Source organism: Rhea americana, unplaced genomic scaffold (assembly GCF_003343005.1).
Source record: "Rhea americana isolate MKP2758 unplaced genomic scaffold, rheAme1 scaffold_10, whole genome shotgun sequence".
NCBI lineage: Eukaryota > Metazoa > Chordata > Aves > Rheiformes > Rheidae > Rhea > Rhea americana.
The window spans coordinates 4307594-4326442 of NW_028185039.1; the positions used below are offsets into that span (position 1 = coordinate 4307594).

Here is an 18849-nt window from a genome sequence, read left to right on the forward strand (position 1 = left end):
CGGCGCTGCCGCCGCCTGCGCGGTCGGCGCGGCGCGGAGCCCGCCGCGGTTCAGCCCTTGGCGCCTCTGCCCTCGCCGCTGTAGCCGCGCCGCGTCTGAACGCTCAAATTAAGTTTTAATCATTTTAGGACACGCTCCCAATGTTTGTTAAAGTGACCCCGGTAGGAGCCAGCTCGAAGCAGGCCGAAACGAGAGAACGGCTGTTCGGGCTGACGCCAAGAGCGGTCTCAGTGACTGCCGCTACTGCCGGCTGTACACCGCCCAGGACACTGACCGCTCGGTGTTGGTGGCACCGCCGCTGCGCTGCGGGCAGAAGCGTGTAACCGGGCGCGCCGCAGCCGGCAGCGCCGCGGCCGCAGGGCGCCGAGCTGCCCCCGCTCCCGCGGAGCCCGCCGCGCTCTGCGGGGCAGCCCTAAGCCACGAAACGACCTGTGAAACGTTTATAAATAGCTGCTTTAAAAAGCGGGTTAAAAACGTGTGCACAGAGTTGGAACGCTAATGCCACATTTCCAGCGAAACGGTTTAGGCGGTGGCTTGTGCTGTGCTTGCTTGTGCGCCCGCCGGCCAGCTGCACCTCTCCGATAAATTTTGAACTTACCATCTTGTTTTAACCAAACTTGACTGAGTCCATAAGGGTCTCAAACATACCGATATTCTGGAAGTTCCTGACCAGAGGCGGTGAGGAACAGGGGAGAGGCTCGGCAGTACCCCGCGAAGGGAAGGGGGGCAGTACGAGCTCCGTTCGTATGGGCAAGGACAAGATCAAAAAGCAGATCTACGCGGGAGCGGGCTGCACTGGCTTCGCTGCTCACAGAACTATTTGCTCAGAAAAGAGAGAGAGRGAAGTAAAACAAATCTTTGCTCACATAAGCTGCAGTGGTAACTTGTGGTTGCTCACATTTTCTGTCACTGTCTATTATCTGGATAYAGTAACGTTTCATCCTCGTAGAGAGGCTGTTAGTTCTCCTGTGCACCCTGCGAATTTAAAGATGAGATGAGAAAGCCATCACCAATGCTGGAAAGCATTAATACAAGAGGAGGATAAATAATGAGTGGAGATCGTTATCTTCTGCGGATCCACGCAGGCACAAGGTACAACTTACGCAGGAAAACTATCAGAGATGCACATCATATTGCTCAGGTAGTACAGGCCACCCAAGTGGCATCTAACATAAGTGCTAAGGTGGGGAAAAGAGAGAGTCTGGATCCTTGCACATGGCAGAGTGCTTGGTCTGCCTGTTCACCCTGAAAGGGAAATTCACTGAATGAACAGAGCAGACGGAGTGCTAACACCGCACTGGGCACGGGATCACGGATGACGTGACTTGGCTTCCCTTCCAAGAAAGGATAGTTCACCTGCTTGCTGAACTCCAGCACCCTCTGTGTCCCCTGCTTCCATGTACTCCTTACAAATAGTAATTGGTCCAATTATTATTTATTCTCACACCAAAAAAGTTATTTACAGATACACATAATACCATTTTATTGCATCTTTTACATAGCTTTTGAACAACAAATAYAACTTTTGGTCCACTCACCATGTACTATTTATAAATACATATTTTCCATAGTTTTTGTACTATTTCTCAGGTCTTCAGTATTCCTCACACTCATATGCAGTAGCTGTAGCAGTGGCTTCATCAGAGGAGTTTCTAGTCAACCTTTTCTTCATCAGAGCTACTGGTCTTGTTCAGCACTGCTGTCCTACAATGCTCCTCTTCTTCCAATTTCTTATCATTTTAAATTATCATTTTTAGAAACTTATTCTCACTACGAAACAATAGATTCATGAATTTTTGCACTTATCAGTGGTGAACTCCTTTAATTTTGTGACATCCCATTGTCCTTTCAGGACAGTTACTGATGTTTCCCATGTTTTCTTTCTTTTTTTAAAAATTAAATCAGAGAGGAGTGGTCATATAATAAGAACAATGAATAATGAATTCAATAGTAACAGGAATGTACTGTGACCAGATCATTAATACTCAAAAACAACATTAAATTTTATTGAACAGATGGGTACCTGTTAGGTTTTAGGAGAAGACAGACAGACAGACCAAGCTTAACAAAATGCCRAAAGCAAACAACATTTTAAGGAATGTATGATTGTCTTGACAAATAGGTCTTGTTTTAAGATAATGATCCACAGAATCCGCTAGTGAGAATTTCTTTGGTTTGTAACCAAGTTGACTTCGTGCCTTGTCTATTCGAAAAGTATGCGTTACAGTAACGTTCCACACCTAAAATCCAAAAAAAATGGTTATGGAAGTGACTGTAATGTTTGGTGTCCTAAAACTTGGGTGAAAATATATCAACAATAATATCATGCAGGAATTTAAAACATGAACGAAGATAAACATGTATATTTTTGAGTGTTTAGGAGTCAAGTGTTGTCCAAGAGCTAATAGAATGAGTTTCTGTGGCTTACAGGTAAAACACCAAAGCTTTGTAACAACATCCTCTGTAGACTGGGCACAGATGGCATCTATGACAGTGATTTCTCACTTGTGAATGGTTGATAAAGAAATAAAGAAATTGCATGCAACAAATCAGTGTAGTTTCCTCAAACTAGCTCTTCTGTACAGAGAAATGTGCAATAGAATTGGATGAGTGCATTGGAGGTGCGCGGCAGGCTTCTCAACTTGGCATAAATGCGTATCTAAAGAGGGGAAGACAGGCACTTTGGAGAGTATATCCTCCATCTCTGAAAGCATGGGACCTGAGAAAGGACTCAAGTTGCATAGCCTTAACGATTTGTGTTTCAGATGTAGAATTAATGTATAAGTAAGTATAAAAACAGATAGATAAAGTGTGGGATAATTGAAAAAATATGTTTGAGATATATATCAGTTACTAAATATATAGATACTTTAAATAYAGATCAGTTAAAGCATTTTGACTTACATTAGAAATCATAACATCATATAGAAGATTGAAATGAATTTATCCAATTTTTGTCTGCAGGAAATGAACTTTTCATTCCAGTTTAGAATTACTTTTTAGTGGGCTTTCTAATTTTTGCCTCACCCTATCTTATGATGACTGCTACCCCTTTGGCCAGGGACCCCTGGTCTGTACTSTTGGAACACCTTCCTTTAATGAGCAGTTCCACAGCACAGGACAGCTCACTGGAAATGACTGTGTGGTGCCTGTTTCCTCTGTGTGCCAGCTCCRTGCTAGTTAGTGTCTTGTGCCTCTAGGATGTTCTTCTGGATCATCTAATCTTCAAGTAAGGATTCATTTCTGATGATTTCATGGGGAGTGGCCAGGAYGGGATGGACAAATGATGTTACAGAATGACTGTCAAAGCCTTGAATGGACTAAGCCCTGAATAGAAAAATAGAGCTCTAATGCAGACAATCCTGTCTGTATCCAGTGGACTTATCACATACTTTATTAGAATTTTGATAGAAATATGTAAGAATTCTCTCTTTGTATGTATTTACCTCATTTCTTGTCAAGAAAGGTGTAAAGCTAAAAAATGGCTTCAGTGCCAGGTGCAGATATTCCATCACAGTGGCTGTGAAATAGAAAGTTACTTAATGAGACAGCTGGATAATAATAAACTGAGATAATGCTGACACTGAACATCCTATAATTCCTACTGACATCAGAGGATGTAATTAAGATTCTGTGAGTGTTTATAGGCAGTATTTTAAGTATTATAAAGGTATATATATTTAAAGTATTATATATATAAACATACAGTATAATATATATTATAGAATATTATAATTTTTATATAATATATAAAGTATTATAAAATTTGAAGTATTATAAAGGGTACATGATGAACTCAGTTTATTAATAGCTTTTAAACTTCATCTATTGTCTATCATGATACTGTTTGGTATTATTAATTCCAAATTCCTAAAGGCAATATTTAAGTAATTGTAATAATGTTAAGTTACATAATTTCTATAGTTTTGTCCCTGAATTTTACAGAAGTATCATGTACCTTCCTATTAATAATATAATTTATAAAATAAATAGCACAATAAGCAAATGTGTTTTTTTATTTTTACCTGCTATATGAAGAAAGAGAACAGGAATATGTATCCATGGTTTCCTGTAGCCCAATTTTTCAAACTGGAAGGGGTACAAAATGAAAGAAGAACAGAGAATCAGTATCAAACTGAGGGATATCAATGAAGTGCAAAAATGGAAAAATGAATATTGATAAAATATATATYTAAACTTTTTCCAGTTAATCTTCTGATCAGTACTGATAGTAAGAAATACAATTGAAACCTACTCTTTCCCATTCACTTCTGACCTTTCAAATACAGTTAGTTAGTATATGGGAAACAAACCTGTTTCCAAGTGGCAGGTGACCCAGATTGGGATACTTGTCTGTATTTACATACAGTCCCATAGTTCTACCGCAACTATTTCYCCAGAAGTTGTGTTGGCATTGTAGGATCAGTACTCTAGCATGTTCCTAAAATCCTAGCCTGCTAATAATGAAAACATAATGTAGCCTCTATTTTAGATTTACAGATATGAAATGGTCTAAATGGTCCTTCCTTTTTTGCTGTTGTTGACAGCAGAAGAGAGAATTAAACAATGGGTATAAAAGGGCTGCCAGCTGGTAATAGAAGCTTACACGCACCGTGGGCTTGCTTTACAAATGCTGCTGTCTACATAAGGTAAGAGATGCATAATATTGAAGAGTCAGGTTCTATATCTGATTAGCAAAATTCTCTCAAAACAGTAAGGGCTAAATTCTACTTTCATGCATACCTGAAACTTCCTTTAAAGACAGTGGAACTTCAGAATATGCAGGGAGAACAGGACTGATTTAAGTTTAGTGTTTGTTAATTCAGTAATTAATATGCTCAGATCTTCATTTAGTTAGCACAGTCTTTTAGTTAATTATATGATTAGGTTACATTTACWGCATTAGAGCTAATGTATGCGCAATACATACTAAAGGGACTATCCATTCAGAAAATATGACGTTTTCACCATCGTGTATGTAATATGCCTGACCACTCTGTTAAAGAAGCAGAGAAAAAAACATTAGAAAAAAACACTGTGCACAGGACAGCATTTCCTTTCTCTCAGAYTTTGCTGCTTTTGGGAATGACACAGCAGCACACATACAGTGAATATACACAAATCAGGTCAACAAACTACCTTCACTGGACCTCACTGTGATCTCAAAGTCTCTTACTTTTGGTAACCTTAGTGTGGTAACAGTTATTATGATTAACTATGCTGTAATATAGGTCAGAGCTTGGTTAGGTTGTGTAGTAACCCAGCTGTTAGAGCGTTAAGTTGTTCTTCATGATGAACAATGGCAGAATTTTCATGAGTTCAGCAGAGGTGGCAACGCTGACAGCACATTAACAYATATAGCTTTTCAAGGTCAAGTTCCAAATCTGACTGATCTTCTGATTAAAACAAATCCATTTTATATATTTTGTGGGACACGTTACAGTGCCTTAATCCACTTCTGGCTTCCAGTCTGTCTTCCTCCAGCCTTCTGAATGTGCAGGCAATACTTTCTTGGCAGCTATGAGCTGGATGTAGAGTCCATCCAGTTKTAAGTGCTACAAACACCTGAGCACCCAAGCAGAGCCCAAGAGTTTGGGCATTATGTTAGTCTAATACAGCTGCACAGCTTCCAAACACTTAACTAGTTGACAGCACATGGAGGGATGTTCAGAGGTATCCGCGCCTATTTCGTATGTGCATACACCGACCCTTCAGGAGCTGTGAATGGAGCAACTGCTGCAACACTGTTGGTTTGGCAGTGCTTCACAGTCCTCAGGTTGTTACAGTTCTGAGCAGTATGAAGAAAAAAAAAAAACTTTCAAAGCATCCATTAATTTTGTACATCTTTCTTTTTGTAAACTTCAACTCTAAAAATTAAACTGACAATGCCTCAGAACAGTTGCTCTAAATCTTATGCATCTAGAATCAGAATCTGTTTTATTTTTAAAAGAATAGCAGATAACATAGAATTGTGTGATGGTGAACACATTAACCTGGTTAAAAATGTTACTTGCTCTAATCAAGCAGGAAATGGTACACTTTCAAAACAGAAAAAAAGACATTATAAAAATATTAACAAATGCATTTGCATGCATTTACACATTCCATGGGCTTGTGCTTATACCTATGAAACCACACACCATTTTTGAGAATTTAGCAGATAGCCTTTCTAAGAACATTTGATCTCAAAGCAACAATAATTCAACTTATCTGAGAACTATAGCTACAGGGACAGGATGTCTATACTGTTTACTTACAGCTACGTAACCCTTCTCAGAGGTGAGAGCCTCAGCAGCTAGTAAGTGAGCTTGTACTAAATTTCCTATATGAACCCAGTTCATTCGAACTTTGTGATTCCCAAACTTGAAGTTAAATAGTCTCCGCTGGATATTGACCTGTAGAAACATAAAACATGAAATAGTTACATGAAGAGTGTCTCTTCTTATGCAGCATGTTATTCATTTTGTCTCAATCTGAATGCTTTAAAAATAATAATTTGCTGTATTTGCATAAAAATACAATACAACTGTCACAAGAGAAAAACAACTGTAGCTGGTGGTTTTATAAATCARGTTCTGTTGCACTTATCTGTAGTGGTAAAATAGGATGACATTACAGCATTTGGTTGAGACAATATTATTCTGAAACTCAAATATATATTTATAAAACAATATTTTCATTACAAATTCAGGGATGCAAACTTAGTTCTTCTAGCATGACATTTTAGCTATTGATTTTTTTTATTTTCGCTTAAAAGTACAGCTTGATCCTTTCCATTTCTGCAATGACCATATCATGCTATTTGTAATCTTGTGCTACATGACCTGTCACCAAGCTTTCACAGTATTTTTTTTGGTGGGGGAAATTGTTAAGATCTGCAATCAAGATACTTCCCTCTTACAACCTTACACCCTTACAACTATCTACTTGTAGTGTCCTCCAGAGCTAATTATAAAACACATACAGCTACTCGTGGCAGATGATGCTGCTCTTCTGGTCCATATATACCTGGTGGGCGAAGCACGCATGTACGGAGTTTGTCGCCTCCTAGAAGAGGTAACAACACGTGATTGTCAAATAGCTCTGGTATCATCATACTGCAGGTAAACCACATTCACAATATAAAAATTCAAACAGTGTAAGTAAAGGATCAAATTTGATCATTCTATGTGATTCTGCTACCTAGTAGTTTGTTTTCATCTCTGTGTAAAAGTGAATTCAATACTAGTGAAAGATCCTAGGTGAGCAACCTGCAAAACTGAATYACTCTGACCACAGGAGAGTTTTCTTAAGGACAGGACTAGTTGTACTTTTCTACAGGTATGCCCCTTGCTTGATAGACTTTTGTTTTCTGTTATTTATGTAAATTTATAAAATACATTTTTCATCCAGAATCACAGGCACATACAAGACAGGAAGCAAATCATTCAGCTAGCTATATTTAGCCACTTTGCCTGACTGCAGCTCAATGGCACCACAAAGGAGTGGAAAAGGTCCCCCAGATAGAGGTTTTCAAATTAGTCAGAATATTCTAAATCAAAATTAATACTTTAAGTTCTACGTGCAAATTAGTAAGTAGATTGAGCACACTCCTGGTAACAGGCACAATCACACTTGTATGTGGGCAAGTTTAATAGGGGGCAGGCATTTACTCATTAATTATTCAAGGATGCTAAGATTGCATCCTCATCTAGTGTGTATCTGTGAACTTTTCAGTCCATAGAAGTTGATAAAAGTATCAAAATGTGTATGAAAAAGYAAAGCTAAATGCTTCTCTTGCTATGTATACGACTATTCATGCACATTTGACTTTAGCCGTGGCACAACCCTGACATTGCCAATCTGTTTTAAGCAGCAGCAAGTGCAAGACACCTGTAAAGCTTTGGGGATTATAAGAATGAGCTCTTGGAAAGYGCTTAGAGACTGCTGGTATTATTAGAGAAGCTTAAAATAATAGACTGAATGGGGAATGAAAGTGCAACTCCTGTATTTACAGTAAAATTGTTAAACTTTTAAAATGATTTAAAGAAGCAAGGATAAATTTTCTGAATTTTCCAATCTGTTGTTTGTATATAAGYTCCTACCTGTCTGTGTATACACATACAAAAACTAATCATCCACTGAAGAGAGGAACAAAATTTTTAAAAATCCTTATTTTATTTAATTTAAATACACTACTTATTGATAAATCAGTAATCAAAGAAAGGAATACTTATTAGCACTACTAATGACGGGAAAAAACAAATGTTTTATAAGTACCTTTGAGTAAAGTTCCATTAGCAGCAAGAACCATTTGGTCTGCAATTGCCTTTGTTCTAGAATAATGATTAAAATGCTATAAAGAAAGGCAGAATATGATCAATATTTTAATTACATTATTGTATCTGTAAATGCAAAGTTATTGTTTATATCTGATAACATTTAAATCTTACCAGCTTGTAGACTAGCTGAGTAAAACCGAACAAGATCTAATGACAAGATATGGCACATATGATTTGTTTATGACAAAAATTATCAGGCTTGTATTTTATTTGCATAAGTTTAGCTTTCCAGAAAATTGAAATCCACTAGTTTTTACTTTTACATAAAGAAAATTAYTGATTATAAAATTTATTAAGGTTCAGATTATTCTTCATGAAGAGAGATACTTGTGACAAAAATGGAATTATGTAACTTACTTTTTGTGCTAGATGTACTGGAAAAAAATAATATTAAGCTGAATGTTCTGTTTGGTCTAATAATTTAATTTAGAATTTTGGGGAAAAAAATTAAATATTAACTTAAATGTGAAATTAAAAGTTTAGATTTTCCTAAAAGTGCTTCCATTTCCTATTGAGACTACTTGCCAGGGTTCTCCCCCAACTGTATTATTTACTGTTAACTTAAAAAAATTGCGTCCAAGTATATTTAAGCAATAAGATTATGGACACATTTAGTACATACTGGTTAAGCAACTATCTATCCACACTATTTATTTATGCATCTTTTGAATTTTGTATTACCATACTACATACAGTCTTAAAAGAGACATCCCCATTATATGCCAATATTTACGCTTTGATCAAATACTCTGACTGGAAAATACAGCTAAAATCACACCTTTGAAAATTCTTCTACTCTCAGATGGCTTAATCCTCCTGCATTGCCTTCTCCAAGCCCTACCTTACCTCTCCTGCTCGCCATTACATGGTCACCRTTGGAGCAAACATGATTAGGGCTCAGACACGTGCAATTAATTGCAAATTCCTGAAATGTTTCTTAGAAGTCTGAGATGCTATGAAGGCTGTGCACCAACCGACATTTCCAACTAAATATCTCAGGAGGCTGAAATGGAGCAGTAGTCACACCTAGTTAGGATTCCTGGACACAAATATATATTCAGCAGGATGTGCAATCCACAATTACAGCTCCTAAGTGCAGGCAGTATGCTGGGAGCAGGAAGAGCAAAGGACAAGAGTGACCAGAACACACAGAGCTCCATATTCTGGCTGGGAAACATTCTCTAAATGATCATAGCAAAGTAGGAAGTAGTATTTTGGAGCAGCCTTGTGGTGACTGTAACTAGCGTCTGGCCTGCAGCAATAAAACAAAGTTTGGGAACTTGAAAGAAGCAAAAATGAGTGTGAGTGAAGATGCAGAACTGATATTTAACAACATTCTTCAGTGCAAAAACTCATAGGAGGCCATAGTGTTCAACTTTTACATAGCAGATGGTTCTTTGGAAGATCTTGCCCCCAAAATCTTGCTAAATGTCAAATTCACTTTCCTTACTCATTTTTATGTATTTTACCATTTCAAATATGTCTAGTTATTGCAGGCTAAGGTAACTGTGATATGAGTATCCCTCTATTTATCATGGGTCAAATTTCATAGAATTTGATCTGAACTATGGTAGAACATCCTCTGTTCCCAGAACAGCCTTCACATAGCCTACTTCAGAGCACACTAAATGCCATTCCATCACATGAACAGAGTACCTTTTCCAGTGGAAAATATGGCACAGTTTCTTCATCTCCTTCTTCAATAGGATTCCCTCCAAACACCACGTTCACGGTACTGGTATAGATCAGTYTAGGGATATTCCTTTGTTTGCAGACTACAATGGTATACAAAATAAATTGTTTTAAAGCAAAACTAAAGAGTGAGAAAAACCATAAGAACTGGAAACTTCTCTTTTTGAAAATAATCATTATATATATTATATATATAAAGGTAATCTTTTAACAGTAATTTATCATTTAGCATAATATTATTACCTTTTATTCAGGTAGATTTTTTCACTCTAAGTATTTGCTATCTAAGTATTACATATTATGGTCACCAAATATTTTATGATTATGTACCTGCAACACTCATATCACCACTAAAATGTAGTCATCAGGTGGAGAGATTTTCTTGGGAGGGAAAAGTAACCATCCTTCTTTACTTCAGAATTATTTCCTAAAACGTTTTCATTTTATGACTTGAATAAACGGAATATCAACATGAACATTTCTTGGGTGACAAAATACCACACAAAACTCCCTGCTTCTTTCTGTAGGATAGTGCTGTGGACAGCAGCCTGCCTACAGACCATTTTTCTGCTTTTATTTCAGCAGTGAGCAGTACTGCTTCTTCTACTATAATTTCATGGAGTCCAGTACAGGTAAGTAATGTCCTGACAATGAAAATGTGCTAGCTCTCTCCAGTGTGTGACAAAATTGCATTTGTGTAATAGTGACAAATCATAWTTTAGCAGAAAATATACACTGTTTTAGGAAAGTGTATAAGCAGTAGTATGTTCAGTACAAATGAAATTAATATTTACAAAACAAAGTTTTAATTACAGATTCCAGTCATTAGACTGTAAGATATTATGTTTAAATTCAGCTGCATATATGTCACTGCAAACTTGAATAAGATGAATTTCATTTTGATTTAACAATGCTTCTAAAGTTTAAATGAATTAATATTCACRAAGTCTGGAGATAGCTTTCAGAATCTGCATAGCAGTCAGTCCACTTGGCTTACTGACTCATTTTGAAAGTAATTACTTTGTTATAAATACTTGGAAAAAAAACAATAATAAAATGTATTCATAAAATGTAAACTAACACGGAGTCTCAGGGTTCATGCTCCTCTTAGATTTTTGATTTGTTGGAAGCCCATAGAAAATGACATGACATGTTTCTGTGGGTTCAGAGGTTGGGTAAGAAAAAGGAAAAATGTGGCAACATCTTCCCTCTATCTCATTAGGAGTTTTACCTGTCTACCACTTTAATTATTCCTGCTTTTTTCACAGTAATCAGAGTCCACAGTAATCAACAGGCAGCATTAAACCGGGTCTAAATTAAAGCTCCTGTTGTCATTTTGCTTCTTGATTTGCTTTGTCRTTTGTCTTTTCAGGCAAAACCAAAGTGAAAGTAGAGTTGGCATTTATAGTACACTTCAAAATGTTCTATCTGGAATTGAATTTGACAAAATCTGCAATCATTTTTGAGAGAGAGTAGTTAAAAATAATATATAATTAAAAGGGGTTACATTTGGATGGTGGTCAAAAGGATGGACAATTTGCTATACTAATGTCATAAAATAATAGCTAAATATACTTACCACTTCTATGGCACCTTTAGCAAATGTTTACATGACAACAAACAGTGTTATATCTCTCATGATATTTCTATGAGGAAAGAATAATACTTCTGCATTACACAGTGAAGGGAAAAGATAACTGGTACATTGAGGGGAATTTAATTTGGTTTGGCAAAAGATGCAGTCCAGAGTGAAAATCTGCCCTCAGTTCAAACTAGTGACAAATGTCCTATCAGTTTTAATRGGGCCTGAGTGTCATTTCAGCCAAAACATTCATCGTCTTTATTAGAAGWAAGAAATACTTTAAATCTGTTGTAGGTATCTTTAGATCTATTGTAGGTATCTTACATCAGGGAATGCTTCTGCAAACCTAGATTCACATTTTACTTTGTGAGTAATGAGAGAAGAACCTCTTTTAACTGCCAAGTCAATATAAGAAACAGTCAATTACAAGTTTTTTGAATTTACAGGGAATCTCTTCACTGACTTCAATTGGTTTGAAATAGGTGCAAAGGAAGAAAATTTAGGTACATACCATCAATTATTAGTTTTGTGCCGCCAACATTTGTGGATTCAATCTGGTCTTTCTTCTGAAGCTAGAAATAAAAGTTTGCACAATACCTGATTAATTTAACWATTTGTATTCACAATACAACAGTTGCAATTGCCAGACTTAGAACCAGCTGTGGCCATTTTGCTCTGTACGTGTACAGTTTTCTGTCTTTCTGCCATACATTGATTTCTTCCAATCTCATTTTTATTTTCCTGATCAACTTGTGAATAAGTAACATTGGGGAAAAAAAAAAAAAAAAAAAAAAAAAAAAAAGTTAAAATGCCTCTTGAAGCAAATTACAGTGCTTCAATTTTCTGACCTGCCCCAGATAATCCATGGTGTAGAAACAGGAATCACTGCAGAATTTATGTTCCCTGAAAGCTTTCACAAACTCTTGTTTTAGTGGCAATCTGTCCTACTCCCAGAAATAAATTAGTAGCTTCATGAATGCATTAATAAACCTCCCTTGTGAATATCATCAATATTTAGCGTAACTATACTGAGTTGCTAGTCAGTGTCTCAATGGCTGCAACAAGTTCACTAGGAGAAGCTTCGACGTTAGTTCTACAGCAACATTGTCACACCTCTTCAGATTAAGGAAAAATGAAATGCTTTCGGATGCAAGATCCTAAATCTATGAGCTCATTTGCAACAGTATTTTGAGTAGTGCATTAGTTCCATGCTTTGACATTTATTGTTTAAGAAACACCTCTCTGTTTCCCCGAGTGGGTGACYTGACCCTTATAATTAACTGCTGTCTGAAATAAATATCATTTAATCACATTCCTTGACTTCTATATGCTGAAAAATTTTTTCTATCACAAGAGTAGAGAAAATATTAAGACAATTGTACTTGCTTGTTCTAGTCCTGACATTCCACATGCAGCCACATGAAAAACACAATCAACTCCTTCACATGCTTTGAACAGTGCATCATAATCCCTCACATCACCCTGTAAAATGAAAAAAATAGATTTTGAATACTGGAGCTCATTACATTCTCCATACAATTAGTATTAACTATGGCAATTAAAGAAAATCTAGTCATTCTGATCTATTTTTCACAATATTTAATTAGCATTAAATAAAACATTGCAAACATGTAGAGCAATAAATGTGACTAAGAATTTTGTTAATATTTTGTTGAAAAGCAAGTATGACTCTTGTTGGCCTCAATTGTAAGGCATATTTTCACACTTAGGCCTGCAGGCTAGCAAAACTTGTTTGACTTGAATGGGAGCAGCATATGCTTGAGGCTTGGAGAATCATGCCAAAATGACAGTAAATCATAGCAGGAAGGATTCAGCTGTTCACCATGGAATCAGCATGAGAACACCGTTTTTTGTAAGCGATCACACCTTAAGCTTTTTCTAAGTCACACAGACTGACAAACTTTAAACATAGTTTTGTACAAGGTTAAAACTAAAGATTATGCAGAACAGGCATTTAATATTGTATTAGTGTACTGTTGYATTATAATTGATTTATATGGTGTAGTATAGAGTAGTGAATATTGTACTGTGTTATATGCACACACACCATATCTAGTATCAAATACTGTACTATGTATGGAATACTATACTCTACATGCATACAATTTTCAATACAAGTATAATACCTTTATTTTATGAAATGATGACATTTTGGTATTAGATATTTAATTTACTGTGAGGAAACTGATAGAATATTTACAAAAGATATAGTTGGAGGTAATGTTAAGAGGTTACTAATCAATCTTTGACATTTAAATTTTTCCTCTGAGGTTGGCAAATGTTGAAATAGATAAATAGTATAAATCCTATTAGTAATCTCTAAATCGCTGATTAAGCTTTGGATCTCTGAAGTAAATTGTTACTTTATTTGCCAGAAATCCATTAGTTCCACGCTATAGGTAATTCATCTACACTTTGAAATTTTTATTCTTTCTAAATTGAATTCTAAAAAACCTGTTCTCAGAAAATCCCCCGAGTCACATCCCTTGAGTCTCCTTAGTTAGTTAAAGTCCACTAACTTAAATCAAGTTATGTGGATTTACATCAATTACAAACTATGCCTATGCCTTTTGAACAGTTCCTTGTTAATATTCTGTCACTGCTCCATATTATATACAAGCTACTTATGAAATTCAACGTAAGAGCAGCCATCCCTGGTCAGACTAAACATCTGCCTAGCCTGGCAGTCTGCCCACTGCAGAGCCACGCAGGGCACCTTCTTGCATCCCCCTCACTGCCTGTCATGGTGACATGGCTAGGATGAGCWAAACTAGCACCACCTCAGTCACCTACCGGACAAGGATCTTGTGATCACCTTCCACTTTGCCATCAGCTTTCTGGGTAGTGCTACCGAAGAGTTCTTGTGCTAAGCACTTAGAGAAGATCAGCTGAATGATGCCCTATGCCTAGGCAGTATTTGTGTAAGATGACAGGAACATGCACGAAGTGCCAGTACACCCCTGTGCCGAAGACCCCAAACCTGAGTCGGTGAAGCATCCATGAGGAGTTAGTGTCCCCCTATGTCAGGGAGCGATGGGGGATGCTGTCCTCCCCAGACAGTTGTGAGCCATTAATATTTTTGCCTCCCTCTTTTGCAGACATTATACATTTCTGAAATCGAAAAGACTCAGAGGGAATCAGTGCTCATAAATGGATGCCCAGGGAAGAGTAGGAATAGGGCAAGCATATGTGACACTTCCTCCCACAGTACTTCCAGCCTCCAAGTACTTTCATTCAGAGGACTTCTTCAGCCTATTTTGTCTATTTAGTAACCTCCAATGTCTCTCTCTCTCTCTCAAATTCATGACCTTATATTTTAACCCAGGTCACCTTCCACAAARTCTTTTGGCAAGTCTTTGGACATGCCTGTTACAAGCCACACGAATAAGACTTTTTCGCGTTTGCATTGAACTGATGCCTCCTTGTTTTACTTGATGGCCATTCCTTCTTGTACTGGAAGACAGTGAACAGTTAGTCCCTGTCCCTCTCCATGCCACTCGCAGTTTGTAGATCTCTCCCACACCCCGCCTTCCCAAGTCATCTCTTTCCCAGACTGCAAARTCCTAGTTTCCTCCATCACTCTGCATGGAAGCTGTTCTATATCTGTGATCATCTTTATTACCCTGTCCTGGATGTTTTCCAATTCTAATATATCTCKTTGAGGTTAGGGACCAAAACTAGACACAGTATTCAAGGTGTGAGTGAACCATAGACATAATAATGCTTTGTATTTTACTCTCAGCTCTTTTCCTAATAGAAAATACTATTTCCTTACATCATTTCTTAACACTACTGAGATGATGTTTTCATGAAACTATCAATTACAATCCCCAGATCTTGTTCCTGAGTAGTAAGAGTCAGATCAGACCCCATCAATTTTTTTGAAGTGTGGATTATTCCTCTGCATGCATATGACTTCTTTTCATCTGCATTGCACTGAATTTCATCTGCCATTTTATTGCCTACTCACTCAGTCTTATAAGCTCATSCCTATTTTTTTCCTATAGTCTGCTCTCATCTTTTTACTGTAAATAACTTTGCTTGAGCAGTAAACTTCATTGCTTCATTGCTCACTCCCTCATCTAGGCCAGCCATGAATATGTTGAATGGCACAACCCAACACAGGACTTTTCCGGACTTCAATGGTGACACTGAGAGAACTGACCACTTGGACTCCTACTGTTTGCTACCTTTCAATCAGTTATTTCTGCATGTGAGGACCTCTTATCATGACTTATCATTCATAAAAGCCTTGAAAAATATCTTTATCAAAAATTCCTAAGAGGAAAACTTGCTAATATGCATGAAAATAGACCAACTTTTTTACTACAGTTAAAAAATTCAACATACCTTAAAAAAATCTGCTCCATTTGGAATTTCCCATTTAGGTTTCTGTACATCAAATAAAACAACAGCAATTCCTGACCTGATGAGAGCACATCCCAGACTGTATCCCAAATAGCCTCCACCTCCTGTCACCATTGCTTTCCTGCTTCTTTTAATCAGTGGCCCAGCATGGTCTCCTAGTTTGCTGTCATACAGTTGGCTCCCATGGAGCTCCTGTGTAGATTCTTCTTGCATCACAACTACAAGATAAAAGTTGTCTTGAAAATTCCTTCATAGTACTCTAGGATGTAAATAATTTCAGTAAGTTTCATGTTACAATGTTCCTTTCAGGACTGTAATGCTTTTATTATCTTAACATGCTTAAAATTTATAAATTCATATCTTTAGCTATGGGATTTCTATATGTAATGAATAATGAATATTAATACTTTTATATTCCAAGATTTAGTGTTCTCCTCTTTCCCAGAGGTTTCACGGTATATAGAGCTGAGAGGAAATTACAAGATCTTACAAACATTATACAGTTACCTAACCTTAACAGTTACGTTTTTTAATATTCAGTATATCAAACATTCTCTCCTTGAAGACTCTGACTTCTGAGTTATTTATTCAAACATATATTAGCCTACTAGACAGGAAATTATTAGATAAGGAATACAAGACTTGATTCTGCTTTTAAAATCTATTTTATTTCACTTCTAGGTCAAGTTCTTTAGAATAGTAATGGCAAAGATTTCTTACCATTTTAAACTTGTTTGATTACAAAGACAACAGGTTTAGTTGTCYGTCTAGTTGTTACCAACTTTTGCCTGCATTGTTCTCATCAGGGCATTCATATACAGACAGATTGGCAAGGAACAGAATGGGTAAGCCATCTGCCCTATGGGTTCATTTACCTGGGAAAACTGGTTAGATTATCATTCTGTGATAAGCAATTTGATRGGAATTACCTGTTTGCACACTTTATCCTGTATTAAAAGTGTGTTTATTCTACAATAATAAATTCTCTTTGGAAATATTCTCACATTCTGCAGTTAAAATGACTCGTATTCCAAATTATAACATACTTAGGAGAAATTAGTCCAGTCAATTTTCCCACATAGACAATTCCCATTGTTTTGATTTTTAGCATGGCCCTTACAAATTAGGATCTAGGCTCTTAAGTCTCCAAATATAAATTCTGAATACATTTACCTAAAGTCAGTCAAATTAAATCACTGTAAAATTTATTTAAGCACGAGCAAAACAGGGTGCGTGTAATTCTAATACAGGGTCAGGTTCCTGCAGATTATTATGGTTCTCTCATAGTTAGAGTGGGTCCTTGTAGCAGCATCCCCATGCAGGAGAGTATTTGGAGAAATCTTACACCAGCTGTGCATATATAGTTAAGCATAGCTTACTCTCAACCATTTATACCAGGGTTCAGCAGAGATTATGCAGAAACTGGGCATGATGCTGCATCACTTCCCAGGGAAAAAAAAAAAAAAAAAAAAAAAAGCAGAAAAGCAGAAAAGCAAAAGAAAATGCAAAGTTACAGACTATTTTTGCCATTGCATAGTTAACTTTTTATATTTTTTTGCTTGTATTTTTTTTTAATTCTGTTTTTTTAAATCTAATCAGAGGGAAGCAGCAGATTCTCCATGCTGCTATACCATTTTAACACTAGTGTAACCTCACTGAATTCAGAGAGCTGACAATGGCATAACACAGTCGAAAAYGTAAACTCCTTATACTGAAAAATATTCAGACATTTTAAAACCAAAAATCAATCCACATTTCCAAATAAAAATTAGATTAAAACAATAGGGTAAACCTAAGACAAGTATGTTTCTTCTGTTAAATTAAAGAAATTTAAATTTGTATCTCTGAATTATGCTGTGCTGTAGTTTTAAGCCATATAAAACTCTTTCACTTTGTCTTCCATAATAATGCACCTTTCAGTGCATTTTTATACATGGTGAGGACAGCTAAGTTCAAACTTGTCACACACGCGATATAAAGGCATCATTTTTATCTCATATTTGAAAGATGGCATACATTTGAATACTGACACCTATCATTAAKAATCTCCTTACATTCTGCTTTAAGTATGCTTTAAGCTGGGGACAGTCTTGAAAAACATCTTAAAAATTTGAGGATTTTACTAGAAATCTTTCTTAAAAAGCACTAATATCATCAGTACATTCATGGAATTAAAAAATATTTGCCAAATTTTCAATGTATACAATTTCTTGCAAGTAAATACTTATTTCAGTAACTTTCTTCTGTTCCTCTAAATTTATAGCAGCTGTTTCAAGTTATTCATGCATCCTGCATGATGAGTCTACTTACATCTTACTTGGTTCACGTGTTATGAGTTCCTCTTAGCTCCCCTACCATCATCTCAAATTTTAGAACAGTAGAAATGACTTCCACAAAGAAAACAAGAGTCAAACATTTCGGGTTTTTTAAARTAGCTAGAGAAGTAGTACTACCGTTGGAAGATTCCTGGATGTTAGTGTTTTCCCAGTTCTTCTTTTCCAAGTAAGATGGTGACACTTCTCTTTGCTGGACAATCCGTCACACAAGGGCACCAGGTACTCAGACCCAAAGAGATATTTGTGTGCGCTCAGGTCCTTCCGTTGTTCCTGCTCCCTTGTAACTGGAGGCTGGGCTAGGAGCTGTAAGAGGGCAGGGCTTAATTTGTAGATAATTTACCTTCTATGTTAGAGAAAAATGACAAGTTGTCTCCCTGTAAGACCCTTTCTTATTGTTAACTGGTAAAAGCATTAGTAAGATACACCAGATAACATGAATACACCACTGCTACCCTCATTCTGCAGATAAACTGTAGTAAATCACTAGATCTGTGCATACAGAAATGTCTCACTCAGGGTTTTCAAAAAA

At 36.6% G+C, this 18849-nt stretch overlaps 1 protein-coding gene across 3 annotated transcripts in view; it reads right to left on the reverse strand.

Annotated features, from left to right (window-relative positions):
• Window positions 1-1429: 1429 nt before the first annotated feature.
• Window positions 1430-18849, reverse strand: part of LOC146601644 (putative short-chain dehydrogenase/reductase family 42E member 2) — a 29719-nt gene continuing 12299 nt past the window's right edge. For all 3 annotated transcript variants that reach the window (XM_085302003.1, XM_085302008.1, XM_085302015.1), the window contains 12 exons: window positions 18438-18623; window positions 15967-16202; window positions 12982-13077; window positions 12107-12167; window positions 9978-10096; window positions 8260-8335; window positions 6965-7047; window positions 6258-6395; window positions 4931-4996; window positions 4026-4089; window positions 3447-3520; window positions 1430-2240 (listed from right to left, as the gene is read on the reverse strand). In XM_085302003.1, coding sequence (XP_085158129.1) covers window positions 2034-2240; window positions 3447-3520; window positions 4026-4089; window positions 4931-4996; window positions 6258-6395; window positions 6965-7047; window positions 8260-8335; window positions 9978-10096; window positions 12107-12167; window positions 12982-13077; window positions 15967-16197 — 1215 coding nt within the window. In that variant the 5' untranslated portion in view covers window positions 16198-16202; window positions 18438-18623 and the 3' untranslated portion in view covers window positions 1430-2033. The remainder of the gene's footprint in view (window positions 2241-3446; window positions 3521-4025; window positions 4090-4930; window positions 4997-6257; window positions 6396-6964; window positions 7048-8259; window positions 8336-9977; window positions 10097-12106; window positions 12168-12981; window positions 13078-15966; window positions 16203-18437; window positions 18624-18849) is intronic.